General features: G+C 46.9%; 1 protein-coding gene across 5 annotated transcripts in view; it reads right to left on the bottom strand.

Moving 5' to 3' along the window:
• Positions 1 to 19,063, bottom strand: part of CCDC159 (coiled-coil domain containing 159) — a 28,232-nt gene that overhangs the window by 1,852 nt on the left and 7,317 nt on the right. The window contains exons 5-12 of one of the 5 annotated variants that reach the window (XM_028712014.2): positions 16,463 to 16,544; positions 14,770 to 14,941; positions 13,701 to 13,768; positions 7,200 to 7,276; positions 5,699 to 5,787; positions 2,941 to 3,017; positions 1,931 to 2,040; positions 5 to 1,354 (exon numbers count right to left, since the gene is read on the bottom strand). In XM_028712014.2, the coding sequence (XP_028567847.2) occupies positions 1,940 to 2,040; positions 2,941 to 3,017; positions 5,699 to 5,787; positions 7,200 to 7,276; positions 13,701 to 13,768; positions 14,770 to 14,941; positions 16,463 to 16,544 (666 nt within the window). In that variant the 3' untranslated portion in view covers positions 5 to 1,354; positions 1,931 to 1,939. Of the gene's footprint in view, positions 1 to 4; positions 3,018 to 5,698; positions 5,788 to 7,199; positions 7,277 to 8,722; positions 12,479 to 12,813; positions 13,038 to 13,700; positions 13,769 to 14,769; positions 14,942 to 16,462; positions 16,545 to 19,063 lie in introns of those variants that run through there. The other 4 variants (XM_028712016.2, XM_077920889.1, XM_077920891.1 and 1 more) reach the window with 4 other exon arrangements.

Genomic DNA, 19,063 nt, shown 5'->3' with positions numbered 1-19,063 from the left:
AAAAGACAGAATGGGAGGTGCAGTTAGTCTGCCCGGCGCCTGAGTCTTATTCATTTCTTTTACTTATTGCATTTACACCCCCACCTTTGTGTATAATTTTTATTAAATTTTCTAAGAATATTCATTTAAACAACCTTAAAAGGTCAATGACTTCCCTTCTTCTATTTCCATGGTTCATTTTGCATAACATAAATCCCTGCATATTTTATATAGACTAAACCGTTCAGTATTCCATTATTACAACCATCAAAACTTGTTTACACTGTTGAATTTATCTTAATGCAGCCAACGTTTTCAAGTGTACACAATTCCCCCCCCCCATATATTCAATAAACATTTCCCAATCTCCTTTAAACGTGTTCTTGTTCTCTTACTCTATATGTTAGGTCAACAAGCAGTGCATATTCCATCAGTTTAAGTTGCCATTCTTTTTGGGTTGGGACCTCGACCCCCCACCTTTCCTCTGAGGCGCTCAAGGTAGCGTACCTACCTCTCTTCCCCCTCCCTGGTTTCGCCCCATTTCATCCTCACAAACAACTCTGTAGGGTAGGTTTAGGCTGAGAGTGAGAGACTGGCCTAAGGTCACCCGGTGGTCTCTTAAGTGGAGTGGGAAGGGACAGCTTGCTTTTACATCCATTTACCTGCACAGTGGTACCTTGGGTTAAGTACTTAATTTGTTCCGGAGGTCTGTTCTTAACCTGAAACTGTTCTTAACCTGAAGCACCACTTTAGCTAATGGGGTCTCCCGCTGCTGCCACGCCGCCAGAGCACGATTTCTGTTCTCATCCTGAAGCAAAGTTCTTAACCCGAGGTACTATTTCTGTTTTGGTTTTTTTTAAGATTTTTATTAAAGTTTTCAAAATATTATAAAAAGAAAAAAAGAAAAAGAAAAAATACAAAGTAAAAACAGTTTAAAAAAATTCAATCTTTCCGTGTCTTATCTTTCATTCGCTTGTTCCCCAGACCTCCTCACACCTCCCTTTTTTGTATCCAGTTCAATTAGCTGGTTCAGCAAATCCTTTCCCTCTTTGTTTTTATCCTAGTCTTTAATCTTAATATATTATAACTTTAGATTATCCCCTGTTAACAATCCATTTTTACACATCTTTATAACATTACTACTGAAAACCACTTAACTTCAATCCAACATCATTCTAACATTCATTAATTTTGCAGTATTTCTGTAAATAGTCTTTAAATTTCTTCCAATCTTCTTCCACCGACTCTTCTCCCTGATCTCGGATTCTGCCGGTCATTTCCGCCAGTTCCATATAGTCCATCACCTTCATCTGCCATTCTTCCAGGGTGGGTAGATCTTGTGTCTTCCAATACTTTGCGATAAGTATTCTTGCTGCTGTTGTGGCATACATAAAGAAAGTTCTATCCTTCTTTGGCACCAATTGGCCGACCATGCCCAGGAGAAAGGCCTCTGGTTTCTTCAGGAAGGTATATTTAAATACCCCGAGGTACTATTTCTGGGTTAGCGGAGTCTGTAACCTGAAGCGTATGTAACCTGAAGCGTATGTAACCTGAGGTACCACTGTATACCTGAAGGAGGGTCTCCACCCTCATTATTCAACCCGGACGCTGAGAAGCGAAGTTACAGCGAACCAGGCAGAGGGCCTTCTTGGTAGTGCCACCCGCCCTGTGGAATGCCCTCCCATCAGATGTCAAAGAAATAAACAACTATTTGACGTTTAGAAGACATCTGAAGGCAGCCCTGTTTAGGGAAGTTTTTAATGACTGATGTTTTCATTATTTTTAATCCCTTGTTGGAAGCTGCCCAGAGTAGCTGGGGAAACCCAGCCAGATGGGCGGGGTATAAATAAATTATTATTATTATTATTATTATTATTATTATTATTATTATTATTATTATTATTATTTAGGATGAGGAGGGAGAGAGACGAGAAACAACCTGTGGACTCACCTCTGCATTCTACGAGCTGTTCTCTGAGCTACTGTGGGCCTGATATAGGGCTGAGTCCGATAAAAAGGCCTCAGGTGAGCTACATTTCCTTTGATGTTGGCTGCCCCGACCTGTAAAAAGATCCAAGAGAGCTTTTTCCTAAAACCCTGAGCCATACATGGCTGAACATCTCACCCCTTGCCCCTACCTTTCCTAGTGACATCCCCTCCACTCTTTCCACTAATTGTTATCACCAGAATGGTCGATACACACCTGTCATGGAATTCTACTCAATATTGATCCAGAGCAGAACTCCAACGTATAGTTAGCAGAGTTAAAAGCTCAAACACGTTGCAGGATTCCCAAAACATAGACCAGAGGCAATTGCATTTCATCCAGCAGAGCTTTACTGCTACTGAAGGCAAATGAGCACAATGGTCACAAATCTAATACATTCAGGATTAGCACTGTCCATAAGAAATCCAGTTGCAGCAGACTTAACTTAATAAGACTAAAACTTAACACTAAGTATGCTATATACAGAACACCACACCGGAAGGGAGATTGAAAGAGAAAGTGAAACCCAGGCTCCTTCTGGCCTCACTATTATAGTCAGCATGACCTTGACAGAAAGAGATAAGAGAACCAGTTTAAGCCTTCTCTGAAAGAATAACCCAAACATCTTGAGTCTTCTGCTTGTTTCTTTCACACAGAGAAGCTTCCAGAACCCTCTTGAATTAATTAAATAGGAAAGATATCTAGACATCAGATCAATACTTTCTGTACTAAGAAATGCAAACTGCAAGCTGAAGATTCAAGTCCAAAGAAGAAGTCAAGAGGGAGAGACCCCCATTGGAAAGCCATGCCAGATAGGTTGTGGTCACCCAGCCCAACGGGGCCCACACTTCATAGAATCATAGAACCATAAAGTTGGAAGGGACCGAGAGGGTCATCTAGTCCAGCCCCCTGAAATGCAGGAATCGTTTGTCCAACGTGCCTTCTTTCTTGTCCGGACCACTGCTGCAACTCACCTTTCATCCTCTGAGACCCCCTCTTGTCACTCCAGTTGCTGTTGGTGAAGGAGTTGCGCAGCGTGTTGACAGCTGACCTGTATGGGAGGAAGAGACAAGGACCTCCGTGTAGACTGCCTGCTGCTGAGACTGCAGGGCAGAAACATGACCCACCCCTTCATGGGTCTTCAATCCCCTTTGGTAGATAGTACAGGAAATAAATTCTCCAGGCTGGATCCAGGCTCCTGATCACTGTGGTCACCAACGTCTAGCTCAGGGGTTTTGTTTTGTGTTTTTTTAAAAATATATATTAGGTAATTCAACAAAACATATTATCTTAAAACATATCCTTAATTTCCCCCCTCATTTCCCCCCTCCCCCTCCCTCCCATAAGCAACCCACCCTCCCCGCCCCCCCGACTGCCCTCAGTTCCAATCTCTGGTTTCTCAATAAATGCTATTCTCTGCATGTTACAGAATTGTGTAAGTCCTTAATTTATCTATCTGATTATTATCAATAAAAAGTTTGTGAGTGTTTCTTCGAGGCCTGCCAGGGAGTCCAATTCACTTTGCTGCATCTTTAGATACTTTGTAAAAGGTTCCCATTCCTCTTTAAAGTCACAGTTATCCTTGTCCCGTAGTTTATGTGTCATTTTTGCCAGTTCTGCATAGTCCATCAGTTTCTCTTGCCATAATTCTTTAGTCGGGATTTCCTCAGTCTTCCATCCTTGTGCTATTAAGACTCTCGCCGTTGTTGTCGCATACATGAAGATGTTTTTCAACTTCTTTGTCTTTTTTTTTTTTTTTTTAATAAATTTTTATTGGTTTTCCATAAAACAAAACAAAAACATAAACATAAACAAACAAAAACACGACTTCCCCATACCACCCCTTTTCTGCATTCTTGTTTCAAGATTTTTCAGCAACCCTCTGATCATAACTTAAATATATTTCATATATTTAACTTCAGTTAGTTATTAATGCAACTGTAGTTCTTTATCTCTTATAACTCTGAGCCCCTAATTTTCCAAATTACAGCAGTTTTTAAGATAAACTTTAAATTTATTCCAATCTTCATCCACCGCCTCTTTCCCCCGGTCTCGAATTCTGCCAGTCATCTCTGCCAGTCCCATATAGTCGATCACCTTCGTCTGCCATTCTTCCAACGTGGGTAAATCTTGCGTCTTCCAATACTTTGCTAGAAGAATTCTTGCTGCTGTAGTGGCGTACATAAAAAATGTCCTATCCTTCTTTGGCACCATTTGGCCCACCATACCCAAGAGAAAGGCCTCTGGTTTTTTAACAAACGTTCTCTTCAGAACTTTTTTTATTTCATTATAGATCATTTCCCAGAAAGCCTTAATCTTCGGGCAGGTCCACCAAAGGTGATAGAAGGTTCCCTCCGTTTCACTACACTTCCAACACTTGTTGTTGGGCAAGTGATAGATCTTTGCTAACTTAGCAGGAGTCATGTACCACCTGTAGATCATTTTCATAATGTTTTCTTTTAAGGCATTACATGCCGTGAATTTAACACCAGTGGTCCATAACTGCTCCCAGTCAGCAAGCTCAATGTCATGCCCAATATCCTGTGCCCATTTAATCATATTAGATTTCACACCTAAAATCAACTTCTTTGTCAGGTTAGCTCAGGGGTTCTTAACCTTGGGGCCATGGATAGGCTTCAGAGGGGCCATGAACCGGGTGCAAAAAAACCCCAATCCCCCTCATTTGATTTCTTTCCTGTTCCTTTCTGTTTCCTTGCGTGCATTTTTCTGTGACCCATGGCTTTCATCAGGTTCTCAAAGGAGTCTATGACCCAAAAAAGATTAAGAACCACTGATCTAGTTGATCCCTCAGACCCGGGTGACTTCTTTACATTTTCATAGAGAGAAATCCAAGGTATGGATGTTGTAATGTGAAAACAGTCACATGCTTCTCTCTCTCTCTCTCTCTCTCTCTTAATCTGATGCATGTGTCTGGAATACAACAGCCTTTTGTTTCCAGATACGTGTACACATTGATCCAAAATACAGGCAGATCTTTATGCGGAATTTGGATCTGCCTATATGAAAATGTAAAAGTGAGGAGCAGAGGTGGAACTTCCTGGTATAGGAAATTCAAGGCCTACAGAGTTGAACAAGGTGTTGTTGTTGTTTAGTCGTTTAGTCGTGTCCGACTCTTTGTGACTCCATGGACCAGAGCACTCCAGGCACTCCTGTCTTCCACTGCCTCCCACAGCTTGGTCAAACTCATGTTGGTAGCTTCAAGATGTCCAACCATCTTGTCCTCTGTCGTCCCCTTCTCCTCCATCTTTCCCAACATCAGGGTCTTTTCCAGGGAGTCTTCTCTTCTCATGAGGTGGCCAAAGTATTGGAGCCTCAGCTTCAGGATCTGTCCTTTCAGTGAGCACTCAGGGCTGATTTCCTTCAGAATGGATACGTTTGATCTTCTTGCAGTCCGTGGAACTCTCAAGAGTCTCCTCCAGCACCATAATTCAAAAGCATCAATTCTTTGGCGATCAGTCTTCTTTATGGTCTAGCTCTCACTTCCATACATCACAACTGGGAAAACCATAGCTTTAACTATACGGACCATGTTGGCAAGGTGATGTCTCACAACACCAAAGTCCACAAAAGTAGAAGAAGGAGGGCTGTCCTTTCTTTCACCCCTCAAGGCAGCTCATATGGGCACAAAATAGAAGGGACAGGATAGGCTGAAGCTTTAGCGAGTGTTTAGGGTGAGATTTCTTGATAGGAATCCCAAGATGATGTACTTACCAGATATTTTTTAGCTCTTCAGTCACAGGCTTATTATCCGCAGCTTCTAAGCCATCGCCTGCTGTTCTGCACTTCAGCTGGCCCAGGAACTAGGAAGACCAGAGAAGGATACAAGTAAGGAACAAAACTGGGAGGACGGCAGCCAGCAGCTACCGTATTTTTCGCTCTATAGGATGCACCCGACCATAGGACGCACCTTGTTTTAGAGGGGGAGAACAAGAAAAAAAATCTCCCCCTCTCTGCTCAGCGCCCCTTCAGCGAAGCGGCAGGAGAAACAGAGCCCCTTCCATTTCTCCTCCCGCTTGGCTGAAGGGGTGCTGCGCAGCTCTCCCTCTCTGCTGAAGCCAGGAGAGTCTTGCTCTCCTGGCTTCAGCAAAAGGAACCCGAAGCCTCCGGAGCGTAGCGGGAACTCGCGCTGCACTCTGAAGGCTTCAGGCGGCTATCCCTGAAGCCTGGAGAGCGAGAGGCGTCAGTGCACACCGACCCCTCTCACTCTCCAGGCTTCAGCGAAAGCAACGCGAAGCCAAGGAGCGCGGAGGGAGCTCTCCTCTGTGCTTCGGAGGCTTCACATTGCTATCGCTGAAGCCAAGGAGCCTGCATTCGCTCCATAGGACGCACACACATTTCCCCTTAATTTTTGGAGGGGGGAAAGTGCGCCCTATAGAGCGAAAAATATACTATTTGTTGCTGTCCAGTAGGGGTGCTCCAAGGATGCAAATCTAAAAAAAAAGGTAGTATAAACACTGACAACAGGGAAACAGTGGCTTGTGAGTGCTCCAGCTGGAGAACAGCCTTTACCAAAGGCTTTGAAGACGCTCAAACTCAGGATGAAAGGGAGAAACGTGCTAAGAGGAAGGCATGCTTGGCAAACCCTCACCATGATCAACTCCCGTCCGGAAACCTATGTCCCCACTGTGGAAGGACGTGTGGATCCAGAATTGGCCTCCACCATCACTTACGGACTCACTGTTAGAACCGTGTTTATGGAAGGCAATCTCACTCAGCTACAAGTGATCACCAAAGAAGAGAAGCTCCAAGGAGGAGAATGAATTTCTCAAGCTTATTGCCACAAGATCCATGGCCTGGATGGCCACACATCAAACAGGACACAAGTGTTGTGTGATCTATATGACACACACTTTGTCCCCCATCAAAGTCAAAGGAGCTGGCGCTTCCGTTTTCCTATTCATCTGGGTCAGAGATCTCCATCTTTGGGTCCCTAGGATCCTCAGAACCCCAGGTGGCCTCAGCCTCAGACACTACCTCACAGATGACCTATTGAAATTAATGAACCTACGGTATGTTAATCGCAGCTGTTAATTTCTTTGAGTCTGCCCCGAGCAAGTTAGTTGAACACAACCCATTAATCTACAGTTGAAGGCAATGGGGTGTTGCTTCCTTTGATGCAGACTTGTGCAATGAAGAGCACCGGATCCTTGCAGAGGTCCAACAAACACACCTCTTGAAATCTCAGAGAACTGAGCCAGGAGAAGCTACTCACCTTGGTGCACTTCAGCTGATTTGCCTGCATTTTCTTAATGCTGCCCATGTTCCTGGTGATCTCAACCTCCTGGTCCTCTACGGTAAGAGTCCAAACATACTTGGGTCAAGATTTTCCCCTCTGCATTTCAACCTTTCTGTTTCTTGCCCAGGAACTGTGCACACACGCCCCTCCTTCTGCCATCTAGACCTTGCAAAAGCCACTTCCACCTTACGAAGGAGGTGGGGTTGCGGGCTTCACGGCCCCACCATGCGCGCGGTGGGTGGAGGCCAGCCCCGCGCAATTGGGGGGATTCCTGGCCACGTCACCCCCTGGCCGGCCAATCGGCTGGTTCAGGGGGCGTGGCCTCCCCTATAAAGGCAGGACGCGGCCAGGGATCTCCCTCTTTGCTGCTCATCCGCTGTTCCGGTTTCCACCCTCCCGCCCTATAAGGTTTTCCGTTCTTTGACCTTGCTATGGACCTTGGTTGGTCGCTGTTGAGGGGCCTGGTAGGAATTTTTTTCCACTTGGCAAATTGGCACCAGCCACTTGGTTTTTGCCTACCTCGTAGCAAATCATCACAACTTTCTGGGATTGGTGGTTAGGCATTGGTATAGTTCTGTAGATGGAAGAGGGGAGGTAGCGCCATCACCTGCCCTGCATATTGAAGGGTAGTCTGTTAAAGGATTCCAGGGGGCGCGGCCCTGTCCGAAGCCTGGGGAGGTGAGGGCCTAAGGCACACCCCCTAATGGTGACCCTGGGGGAGTTCCTAGTTGATGTGCCTCAGCAGGACTCCCCCTACTGGTGGTTAACCCTTCCCGGACTTCAAGCGGACGGGCTGAAGTCGGATATAGTCGGTTAGGACCAATGCCTAAGCCAATAGAGTGGTACCTTGGGTTACATATGCTTCAGGTTACAGACTCCGCTAACCCAGAAATAGTACCTCGGGTTAAGGACTTTGCTTCAGGATGAGAACAGAAATTGTGCTCCGGCGGCGCGGCGGCAGCAGGAGGCCCCATTAGCTAAAGTGGTGCTTCAGGTTAAGAAGAGTTTCAGGTTAAGAGCGGACCTCCGGAACGAATTAAGTTCTTAACCTGAGGTACCACTGTACTGCTCATCACCTGTAACCAATAAAGTTGTGACCCTTTTTAGCCCATTAACCTAAATAATTGTGTCATGTCTCATTATTTCCATGGGGGGGGGGGACTCGCCACGCAACAGCCACAGCTGAGACCCTCAGCTGGGAGTAGAGGCCTGAAGGTTTCTGGAGTCTGGTGAAGCAAGGACCCTTTGCTTGCACTCTACTAGATGCAAAGGGGTGGAGTGCGCTTAGCCTAGAGAGTCACCAATGTGCCCGTCAATGCCTCCTATGTTGTCCGCCAAAGGTCTCAGCAAATAACCTCTTCATTGGCTTGGCCTCTCCTGCACCAAACTTTCCCTGTTAAACATGCCCACATTTCATTGGATTCTGGGATTGGTCACTCATCTTCCCGTTCATTCGGAAGGGGCAAAGAGAGGTGCAAATGACACAATGAATTGAAAAAGATGTTCAAAATACCTTTTATTTAAAACACACACACACACAGAAGCTTTTATTTTGGGAATTATAGGGACAGAAGTACCTAAATTGTATAGAAAGCTACATCAGCAAGAATGTTACTTGCCCAAAAATGGAAAGAAGGAAGAAGTCCCAGCAAAGGAAGAATGGATACAAAAACTTCTGGAATATGCAGAAATCACTTACCAAAAATCAAGATAACTAACTTTTTATCAAAGAATGGAAATGGTTGATTGAATATTTACAGATAAATTGTAAACAGATAAAAACATTAGCAGGATTATTGTAATAACCTGCAGTTTTATAAGGGCAGATATTTACAGTAGATAATTAAATGAGCAAGTTAAATGAATTTGGATATGCAGAAGGTATTAAAAAATAAATTGAAGGAACCGCAGAAAGAGGGGGAAGGAAGTCAAATTTTGAAATGATAAATTGATTGTAAAACTAATAAAATGTATAAATTTGAAAAATTATTGTAAACAACGACATTTATTAGTAGGTTTGACAGAAAACGTGTATTAAAATTTGAAGTATGAATAAGGACTTGTAACATTTTGAGTTAGTGAAGAGATGCAGAATGAAAATTAAAACATAAGGATCTATAAAAAGGGGGGAGGGAAGTCAAAGGGAAAACGATGTTTGTATTTTGTTTCTTTTGTTGTTGTTATTGGTTGTAAAATTGAAAATGCAAAAATAATTTTAAAAAATAAAATAACGGCCTTTTCAGATCCAGGATTGAATTTGTTCTAACATGCTGTGGGGGACCCACATCTTAATGACCCCCCGACACCCCTTTGGTAGGGTGATTATGCTGCTACTGCAACCTTCCTTAGGTCTAATAGCAAATATTTGGGACACAGCCAACTCCCACCCTCCTTGACCACTGGCTGGGGCTGAAGTTGAGCTGGATCTCAAAATCTGCTGGGCCACAGGTCCCCCATCCTTGCCCTAGTGCAGGGGTCTGCAACCTTTAAGACAAAAAGAGCCACTTGGACCCGTTTTCGAAGAAAAACAACAACTGGGAGCCGCAAAACCATTGCGACATTTAAAACAAAGATATCTCCGGAGCCGCGATCTGACAGCGGGCGGGAAGGTGACGTCAGGACGGTGCGTGACTAACGCACGCACCGCCCCCATGCGACGTCACAGCCAGTACAGCGCCCGCCACAGTGGCGTAGCGTGGGTTGTCAGCACCCGGGGCAAGGCAAGTAATTTGCGCCCCCTAACCCGTGGATTTGCGCCCCCTAACCCTACCCCCCAGATGTTGCGCCCGGCCCCCCCTGCACCCCCCACGCTACGCCACTGGCCCGCCACAGTGGAGAGTGTCGGGGCGCACAATGCGCCTCCTCCCCTCGCTAGTATCCGCCCCGGAGCTGCAGCAAAGGTGTAAAAGAGCCACATGCGGCTCCGGAGCCGTGGGTTGCAGACCCCTGCCCTAGTGGATCCTGACTTGAAGGTGGAAGGGAGGCAGTGCCAAGAGTCTCCATATCTGGGGTCTCGACATTGGTCACAATTCTCCTAAGCAAACCTAAGATATGTAGAACTGGGGGGACGGGGAACCTCCTGCAAGGGGAACAATTAATTTAAAAACCACACTGCAAAGGTCAGCTGCTGATGTTACAAAATCAAACGGAAGACAAGCGAATGAGAGAGTTCACCGCTGAGGACGAGGCGAGATTAAGCAAGAGTGTTAAATTAAAGGAAATCTTTCTAATTAACAGGAGCAGCTCAGCGATAGAACAAGTCGCTTTGGGAGGCTGGGAAAGTCTCCTTCCTCCAAGATTTTTAAAGCAAAGGTTGCAAAAGGTCCAGAGAAAGCTTTTAAGTCTATAAAATATTCAGTTGTAGGAGGGAGAGTTGGACTGGCTGGCTGATGCCAACTGAATGAACACATGTGGACTTGCGAGATTTTAATTCTATTACCCTAGTTGAGTGGGAGGGCAAAGACCTTTCCCCTCTATATACTCTGAAGGTATAAACCAGGTGGCCCAGCAGACAGTGTTACGCCTGAGTCCAAAGCCATTCACATTTGCCACCTGCTCAGATTGCGGGAAGATAACGGAGGGTCTGCTATACAGGAAGATTCAGGATGGCTTGAGTTTGCAGCAGGTAAGGGAGGGGAAGGAATGCTGGCTGCATTCAGGTAAAGAGCCCAACTAGCAGTCAGAAGCAGCAGATTCTGATTTCTTTCCGCAGGGCCTGTAAGACAGAGTTGTTCCGCCTGGCCTTTGGCTTGGAGCCAATTTGATTCCCTCCCTCTCTTTCCTTTTTCTTTTCCTTCTCCTCCTGCGATGAGGTTACATTTTAATATTTTAATGTTTCAATATTTTAATGTTGTATTTTAATTTTGTTTTTAAGTTGTAATCATTCAACTTGTTTTTATTATTGCTTGTAAGCCGCTCTGAGCCCGGCCTTGGCTGGGGAGGGCGGGGTATAAATAAAAATTATTATTATTATTATTATTAGTGCAAAGGGGCTTTCCTCATCTCTCTTCCTCTGCACCTCCCCCCTATCTCTATATATCTATCTATTTCTAGATAGATAGATAGATAGATAGATAGATAGATATGTCAGGGAACTGCCATCGGCTCAGAAGCGAGGAACAGAAGAGCAGTTGTGTTACAGGGAGCCTCCGAAAATCTTGCGAAGCAGTTCCTCTTCCGGTGAGGAGGAAAGCCCCACCTCCAATGGGGAAGAGGTGCAAAGGCCAGAGGATGCTTGTGGAAGCCTTAACACCACTCCTGGGCAAGGCAGACAGGAGGGAAACACGCCCTTGCCATCGCCCATCCTGCACAGTAGCCTAAGGCGCAAAGAGGGAAGGAGAAGGTTGGGGGTAATGAAACTCTTGTGTTGGGGGAGGTCCAAAAAAAGACCACTCCCGGATTCTGCTAGCGATTGAGCCAGACATGAACTTTTGACGCTCTTCACTGTAAATAGTTTGCACCAAAATAAAGCCTGTAAAAGACAGGTTGGAGTCCTGCCTGGTTACTCTCAAGCAACCGCAACAGCCATCTGACAATATAAATATAGATACATAGATATATAATTAAATTTTCTAATTTATATTTCAAAATATTCATTTAAACAACCTTAAATCAATGACTTCCCTTCTTCTCTTTCCGTGGTTCATTTTGCATACCCAACATCCCTGCATATTTTACACGAACTAAACCATTCAGTAATCCATTGTTACATCCATCAAAACTTATTTACACTGTTGAATTTATCTTAATGCTGCCAACGTTTCAAGTGTACACAATTTTCACCCATATATTCAGTAAACATTTCCCAGTCTTCTTTAAACGTATATTCTTCTTGTTCTCTTATTCTATAGGTAAAATCTGCAAGCTGCACGTGTTCCATCAGTTTAAGTTGCCATTCTTCTTTAGTTGGGACCCCGCTTGTTTTCCATTTTTGGGCTGGCAAAACACAGGGTGCAGTAGTGGAATACATTAATAGTATTTTTTGACACCTGGGAATTTCCCTCTGAATTATCTCCAACAGAAAGGACTCTGGGTTTTTGGAAAGGTACTTTTAAACATTTTTTTCAATTCATTATATATCATTTCCCAATACTCTCTTACCCTTCCTGTTCCCCCACTCCTCAAACTGCATTGAGAGTGTTGGGTATAAGCAACCTTGCATGGCTCCAGCCAGCAGAGGACAGGGTTCCAGGGGTCAGCAAACCTTTTCAGCTGGGGGCTGGTCCACTGTCCCTCAGACCTTGTGGGGGGCCAGACTGTATTTTGAAAAAAACATATGATCGAATTCCTATGCCCCACAAATAACCCAGAGATGCATTTTAAATAAAAGGACACATTCTACTCATGTAAAAACACGCTGATTCCTTGACTGTCCACGGGCCAGATTTAGAAGGCGACTGGGCTGGATCCGGGCCCCGGGCCTTAGTTTGCCTACCCATGGTTGAGACTAACAGATAGTAAAGGCAAATACACTGTGTGCTGTCCCACTAAACACCTAAGCTACGCTCCTTCTGCGTGTTCTCTCTCTCTCTGCTGCACAAGGGAACCTGGAAAACCTCCTCTCACAATCCAGAGTCAGAATCCAAAGCCATCCTTGCAAATATTTATTTATTTGTTCATTAGGTATAAAGCACAGTCAAACCTCGGTGCAATCTGTTCCGGAAGCCCGTTTGGCTTCTGAAACATTCGACAACCGAAGCACGGCTTCCAATTCGTTGCAGGAGCTTCCTGCACTCAAGCAGAAGTCAGACGTTTGGCTTCCAAAAAACGTTTGAAATCCAGAGCATTTACGTCTGGGTTTTTGGCATTCAGGAGCTGAAACGTTCCAAAACAGAGCCTTTCGGCAACCAAGGTTTGACTGTAACAGGAAGTAAAGAACCCTTTTTCCCCTTTACAAATGGGACCCCTGCTTAATTTATTTTACCCTTTTTAGCAGTGCTAGTGATGCGTGAATGGGTTAGCTCCAGTTTCCAAGCTTCTATTTCTCTGAGACACACACACACACACACACACACACACACAGTCATACCTTGGGTTACAGACGCTTCAGGTTGAGCGTTTTCGGGTTGTGGACGTGCTGAAACCCAGAAGTACCGGAACGGGTTATTTCCGGGTTTCGGCGCTCACGCATGCGAAGCACCAAATCGCGATCCACGCGTGTGCAGACGCGGCGCTGCGGGTTGCGAACGCTGTGGGTTGCGAATGTGCCTCCCTCATGGATCACGTTTGCAACCCGAGGGTCCACTGTGTGTGTGTGTGTGTGTGTGTGTGTGTGTATTAAGCCAACCCATTTTATTTTTGAAACTAGGAGGGAAGGAGGAGAGGGGGGATTGTTTCGCCTGACAAGCTGAAAGACTTTGATTGGCAGAATGAGTGGAATGATCAGGAATTGCCGAATTCCTTCCAACATGGCTGGAGAGGCACCCACTGCATTTCGGAGAGGGGGAACCCACTGCATTTCGGAGAGGGGGAACATACTCAGTTTCTGATGAATGCGCCGCAGTTCACCCTGCACAGCTTCCAGCTCCTCCCAAAGCAACTTCTTGCTGCAGGTTGAGGGAAGGTGGGTAGGGAGAGGGGGAGAAAAGAAAGAAGGGAGAACTTCAAAACACAGTAATGGAGACTCCCTGAGAAAGTAAGAGAGCAACACACTCCAGTTTGGTCTGTTGAAGGTCTCCAACATGGTGCATGGCACTTGTTCTGGGACTACAACTCCCATCAGCTCCAGCCACTATGGGCATAGTCAAGAATTATGGGAGTTGTAGTCCACCATCTAAAGTGTACCGCCTTGGTTACATCTGGATTAAGATCATCCACCAAACTTCTTCCACTCCAGCCTAACACCTAAGCCTGCTTAGATGTGTCTGTGGGTCTATGGAGACCCAGGTCAGGCAGGGGTGCCCTTGATCAAGTCTTCCTCCCGGTATTTATTTATTTTTTTTAATATTTATTTATTGAATTTATATACCGCCCTATACCTGGAGGTCTCAGGGTGGTTCATAGAAAAAGATCACAATCTATAAAATCAAAATAAAAACAATAACCCAATAACACCCCCACCCCCCAAAAAAGAGCCACATTTTAAAAGGGTATAGGATGTCAGTCTGGTCTGCCAAAGGCCTGGTTAAAAGGGAACATTTTTGCCTGGTGCCTAAAGGTATCTAATGAAGGTGCCAGGCGAACTTCCCTGGGGAGAGCATTCCACAGATGGGGAGCCACTGCAGAAAAGGCCCTGTTCTCGTGTTGCCACCCTCCGCACCTCTCAAGGAAGAGGCACACGAAGGAGGACCTCAGAAGTTGATATTGGGGTCCAGGTAGGTTCATATGGAAAGAGGCGGTTCCTTGAGGTATTGTGATCCTGAGCCGTTTAAGGCTTTACAGGTCAAAACCAGCACTTTGAATTGGGCCCGGAAACTAATTGGCAGCCAGCGCAGTCGGACCAGGATCAGATATGCATTGGATACTGCACTGAGTACTGTGAAGTAGGACCTCACACTCCACCTAACAGCCCCTTCCCTCTTCTCTCGCCCCCTGTGTTTTCTCCCACCTCTCAAGGACCGCTTGCGACAGGTTCTCCATGGAGCTTTCCTTCTCGATCATGGATCCATGGAGTCCTTGGACCTCTCTGCTCATGACTTTCCATACATCCTGGATCCTTTTCTGGATGAAGCTATCAAACATCTCCCCACGAGGTGAGCGGGCAAAAAACTGCACCTCCTCTGGACAGGAAGAGACAAAGGAGTCGTTGGAGCAGAGCTTTCCAAGACCACCAAAGGAGAGGCAGGACAAAATGGCCTGTACTAATCTGAGGAGGCGGCAAGTATTCAGCACACCTTTGATCGACCTGCGCAAGTGTGGGGTTTCGCATCAGGTGCAGAACTTAGCCTGCCAACATTCTTGGCTTTCGTTTTTTAAATTATTGGGTTTCTTGCCTTTATGGCTGTGGAGAGAAGCTTAAAAATATATTGGTCTTGCTAGGAGAGCTGAGCAGGGTGGACTTCAGGAGGCTACAAAGTTCTTTGTAGAACGGAGGCGGAATAGAAGAATTTGGCCTTTCCGCGGTGCAGCATTCCAGGTTTTCCTTTTAACAGAGTAGGGTGATTACTGTATTTTTTGCTCTATAAGACTCACTTTTTCCCTCCTAAAAAGTAAGGGGAAATGTGTGTGTGTCTTATGGAGCGAATGCAGGCTGCGCAGCTATCCCAGAAGCCAGAACAGCAAGAGGGATTGCTGCTTTCCCTGCGCAGCGATCCCTCTTGCTGTTCTGGCTTCTGAGATTCAGAATATTTTTTTTCTTGTTTTCCTCCTCCAAAAACTAGGTGCGTCTTATGGTCCGGTGCGTCTTATAGAGCAAAAATACGGCAATTTACAAAATCAGTATCAACTGGCTACGTAGAATTGTGAAGAATACCCAACTCATTAGCATACACTGGAACACAGAGCATGACCTGTGATTAACATGGGGCATTGTAATAAGTTAGGTAAAGGTAAAGGTACCCCTGCCCGTACGGGCCAGTCTTGACAGACTCTAGGGTTGTGCGCCCATCTCACTCAAGAGGCCGGGGGCCAGCGCTGTCTGGAGACACTTCCGGGTCACGTGGCCAGCGTGACATCGCTGCTCTGGCGAGCCAGAGCCGCACACGGAAACGCTGTTTACTTTCCCGCTAGTAAGCGGTCCCTATTTATCTACTTGCACCCGGGGGTGCTTTCGAACTGCTAGGTTGGCAGGCGCTGGGACCGAGCAACGGGAGCGCACCCCGCTGCAGGGATTCGAACCGCCGACCATGCGATCGGCAAGTCCTAGTCGCTGAGGTTTTACCCACAGCGCCACCCGCGTCCCTTGTAATAAGTTACTTTCCTCCAATTGTTCAAAGTCTTAGTCGTGATAGACTTGGGATCCTAAGGAAAACCGTACTAGGAATTTTTCCAGATGGAGTCACACTGAAATGAACGGATCTTGCGATCCAGTTCACTTCTGTGGTGTTTCTGTAGAAGGCCTGCAGAAATTTCATAGCCATCAGGACCAGACACATTAAGACACCAGGCTCCATGGAGAATTCTGAACACACGGAATCCCCAAAGGTGATCATCATTCCTCCTTTGCACAGGTAAGTGATGCCCCCTTTGGAGCTATACTAAATACTGAGCAGACCACATTCTGCAAAGCCGTAAGCAGCACCAATGCATTTTAAAGCCATGCTCCAGATTGGCTGGTGCTTAGGAGTCTCCACAATCCTTACCTTCCAGCTCCTTGATCCGACCTTGTTGCTGGTTGCTCTCCTGCTCCAACAAGGTGATTGAGTGGCTCAATGCCTGAAAAGCCTGGCAGGAAAACATGGCACAGACAGGGTTAATGCACACAGCCACTGCCTTTGTGTAGTAGTAGTAGTAGTAATATTTCATTTATACCCCACCCATCTGGCTGGGTTGCCCAAGCCACTCTGGGCAGCTTCCAAGACACAAAAGCATAATAAAAAAAATTTAAAAAAATTTGATCTGATATAAAAATCACAATAACTTTAAAATAAACAACTTATATCAAACAAAGCAACATTCAACAATCCATCAGTAATCTAACAGTAAACAGTAAAATTAAACACCAGCAAATAATAATTAAACAGTTCAACCACAATAAAGAATTACCGTATTTTTCGGACTATTGGACGCACCGGTCCATAGGACGCACCTAGATTTGGGGGGGGAAATAAAGGCAAAAAAATTTATTCCCCCCCCCCCGCCAGGCGCGGGGCTGGGGCGGGGAAGCCCAAGCTTCCCCCTCCCCCAGAACGGGACCCAGAGCCATGCCGAAGCTGCGCGCAGCTTTGGCATCGCTCTGGGAGCTTGCGGGGCTGGGGGAGGAGGAAGCCTTCCGCCAGCCTCCAAACCATGTCGGGAGACAGCGGGATGGCGCGCTGCGCCTCTCCCGCTGTCCCCCGAGTTTGCGGGGCTGGGCCAGCCTTCTAACCAAGTCGGGGGACAGCGGGAAGGGCGCGCTGCGCCCCTGCCGCTGTCTCCCGAGTTTGCGGGGCTGGCGACGGGGAGGAGCAGGCTTCTCCCCCCGCCAGCCTTCTAGACAAGTCGGGGGACAGCGGGAAAGGCGCGCTGCGCCTCTCCCGCTGTCCCCCGAGTTTGCGGGGCTGGCAACGGGGAGGAGCAGGCTTCTCCCCCCGCCAGCCTTCTAGCCAAGTCGGGGGACAGCGGGAAGGGCGCGCTGCGCCTCTCCCGCTGTCCCCCGAGCTTGTGGGGCTGGCGGTGGGGCTCTCCTGAAGCCTGGAGGTTGTGGGGCTGGTGGGGGGGAGAAGCAGGCTTGCTTCTCCCACCCCCAGCCTCCAGATCAGGTCGGGGAATAGCGGGATGGCGGAGCGCCGCCATCCCGCTATTCCCCGACCTGATCTGGAGGTTGTGGGGCTGGGGGGGGGGGAGAAGCAGGCTTGCTTCTCCCACCCCCAGCCTCCAGATCAGGTCGGGGAATAGCGGGATGGCGGAGCGCCGCCATCCCGCTATTCCCCGACCTGATCTGGAAGTTGTGGGGCTGGGGGGGGGGGGGAGAAGCAGGCTTGCTCCTCCCACCCCCAGCCTCCAGATCAGGTCGGGGAATAGCGGGATGGCGGAGCGCCGCCATCCCGCTATTCCCCGACCTGATCTGGAGGTTGTGGGGCTGGGGGGGGGGGGGAGAAGCAGGCTTGCTTCTCCCCCCGCCAGCCTCCAGATCAGGTCGGGGAATAGCGGGGTGGCGGCTCTGCGCCTCCCCGCTGTCCCCAGCTTTTGGGTGCAGGCTGCTGCCCGCAAGCCTTGCGAGCCCGCGGGACATCCCGCCGGGCTTGCAAGACTTGGGATAGCTTCCTGAAGCCTGGAGAGCGAGAGGGGTCGGTGCGCACGGACCCCTCTCGCTCTCCAGGCTTCAGCAAAAGCCTGCATTCGCACCATAGGACGCACACACATTTCCCCTTCATTTTTGGAGGGGAAAAAGTGCGTCCTATAGTGCGAAAAATACGGTACCAATCTAATAGAAGTAACAGCAGATCACAATGCATAAAATACAGTGGTACCTCGGATTACATACGCTTCAGATTACATACGCTTCAGGTTACACACTCCACTAACTCAGAAATAATGCTTCAGGTTAAGAACTTTGCTTCAGGATGAGAACAGAAATTGTGGCGCAGCGACAGCGGCAGCAGGAGGCCCCATTAGCTAAAGTGGTGCTTCAGGTTAAGAACAGTTTCAGGTTAAGAACAGACCTCCGGAACGAATTAAATACTTAACCCGAGGTACCACTGTACCACAAAAACATGTAAAAGGATCAAACTGAAAAACAAAGAAGCACAATTTATAAAACTATTTAAAAAAAATATATCCATGAACTCCTCTCTTCCCAGCTGCTGCTGCTGTTCTCAAAGTCATAGTCTGGGAAAGGCTAGGTGGGGCAAGGCAGGTGGTAATGCCATTGCCTGAGGAGGAACAGAAAGTCTCTCTCCTCTGTGTTAGGGTACCAGCGCAGGGGAGAGCAGAGGCTGCAGACTGGAAGGCAGCACTGGATGACTGGCATGAAGACACAGTCCTCTTGTAGTCAAGGTCCCTGACTTCACCACAGAGCAGAGAGAGAGCTCTTGCCTCATGCCTGTGAGCTTCCTGGAGGTTATCTGGTAACAACTACTACTACTACCACTATCATCATCATCATCATATTATTATTATTATCCAGCCATCCAGCCAGATGGGTGGAACATAAATAATAATAATAATAATAATAATAATAATAATAATAATAATATTTATGTTCCACCCATCTGGCTGGGTTTCCCCAGCCACTCTGGGCAGCTTACAGCACATAAAAAATT

This window comes from Podarcis muralis, chromosome 17 (genome assembly GCF_964188315.1).
Source record: "Podarcis muralis chromosome 17, rPodMur119.hap1.1, whole genome shotgun sequence".
Lineage (NCBI taxonomy): Eukaryota > Metazoa > Chordata > Lepidosauria > Squamata > Lacertidae > Podarcis > Podarcis muralis.
The sequence above is the reverse complement of the archived record's forward strand: the minus strand, read 5'-3'. Positions and strand labels throughout refer to the sequence as shown.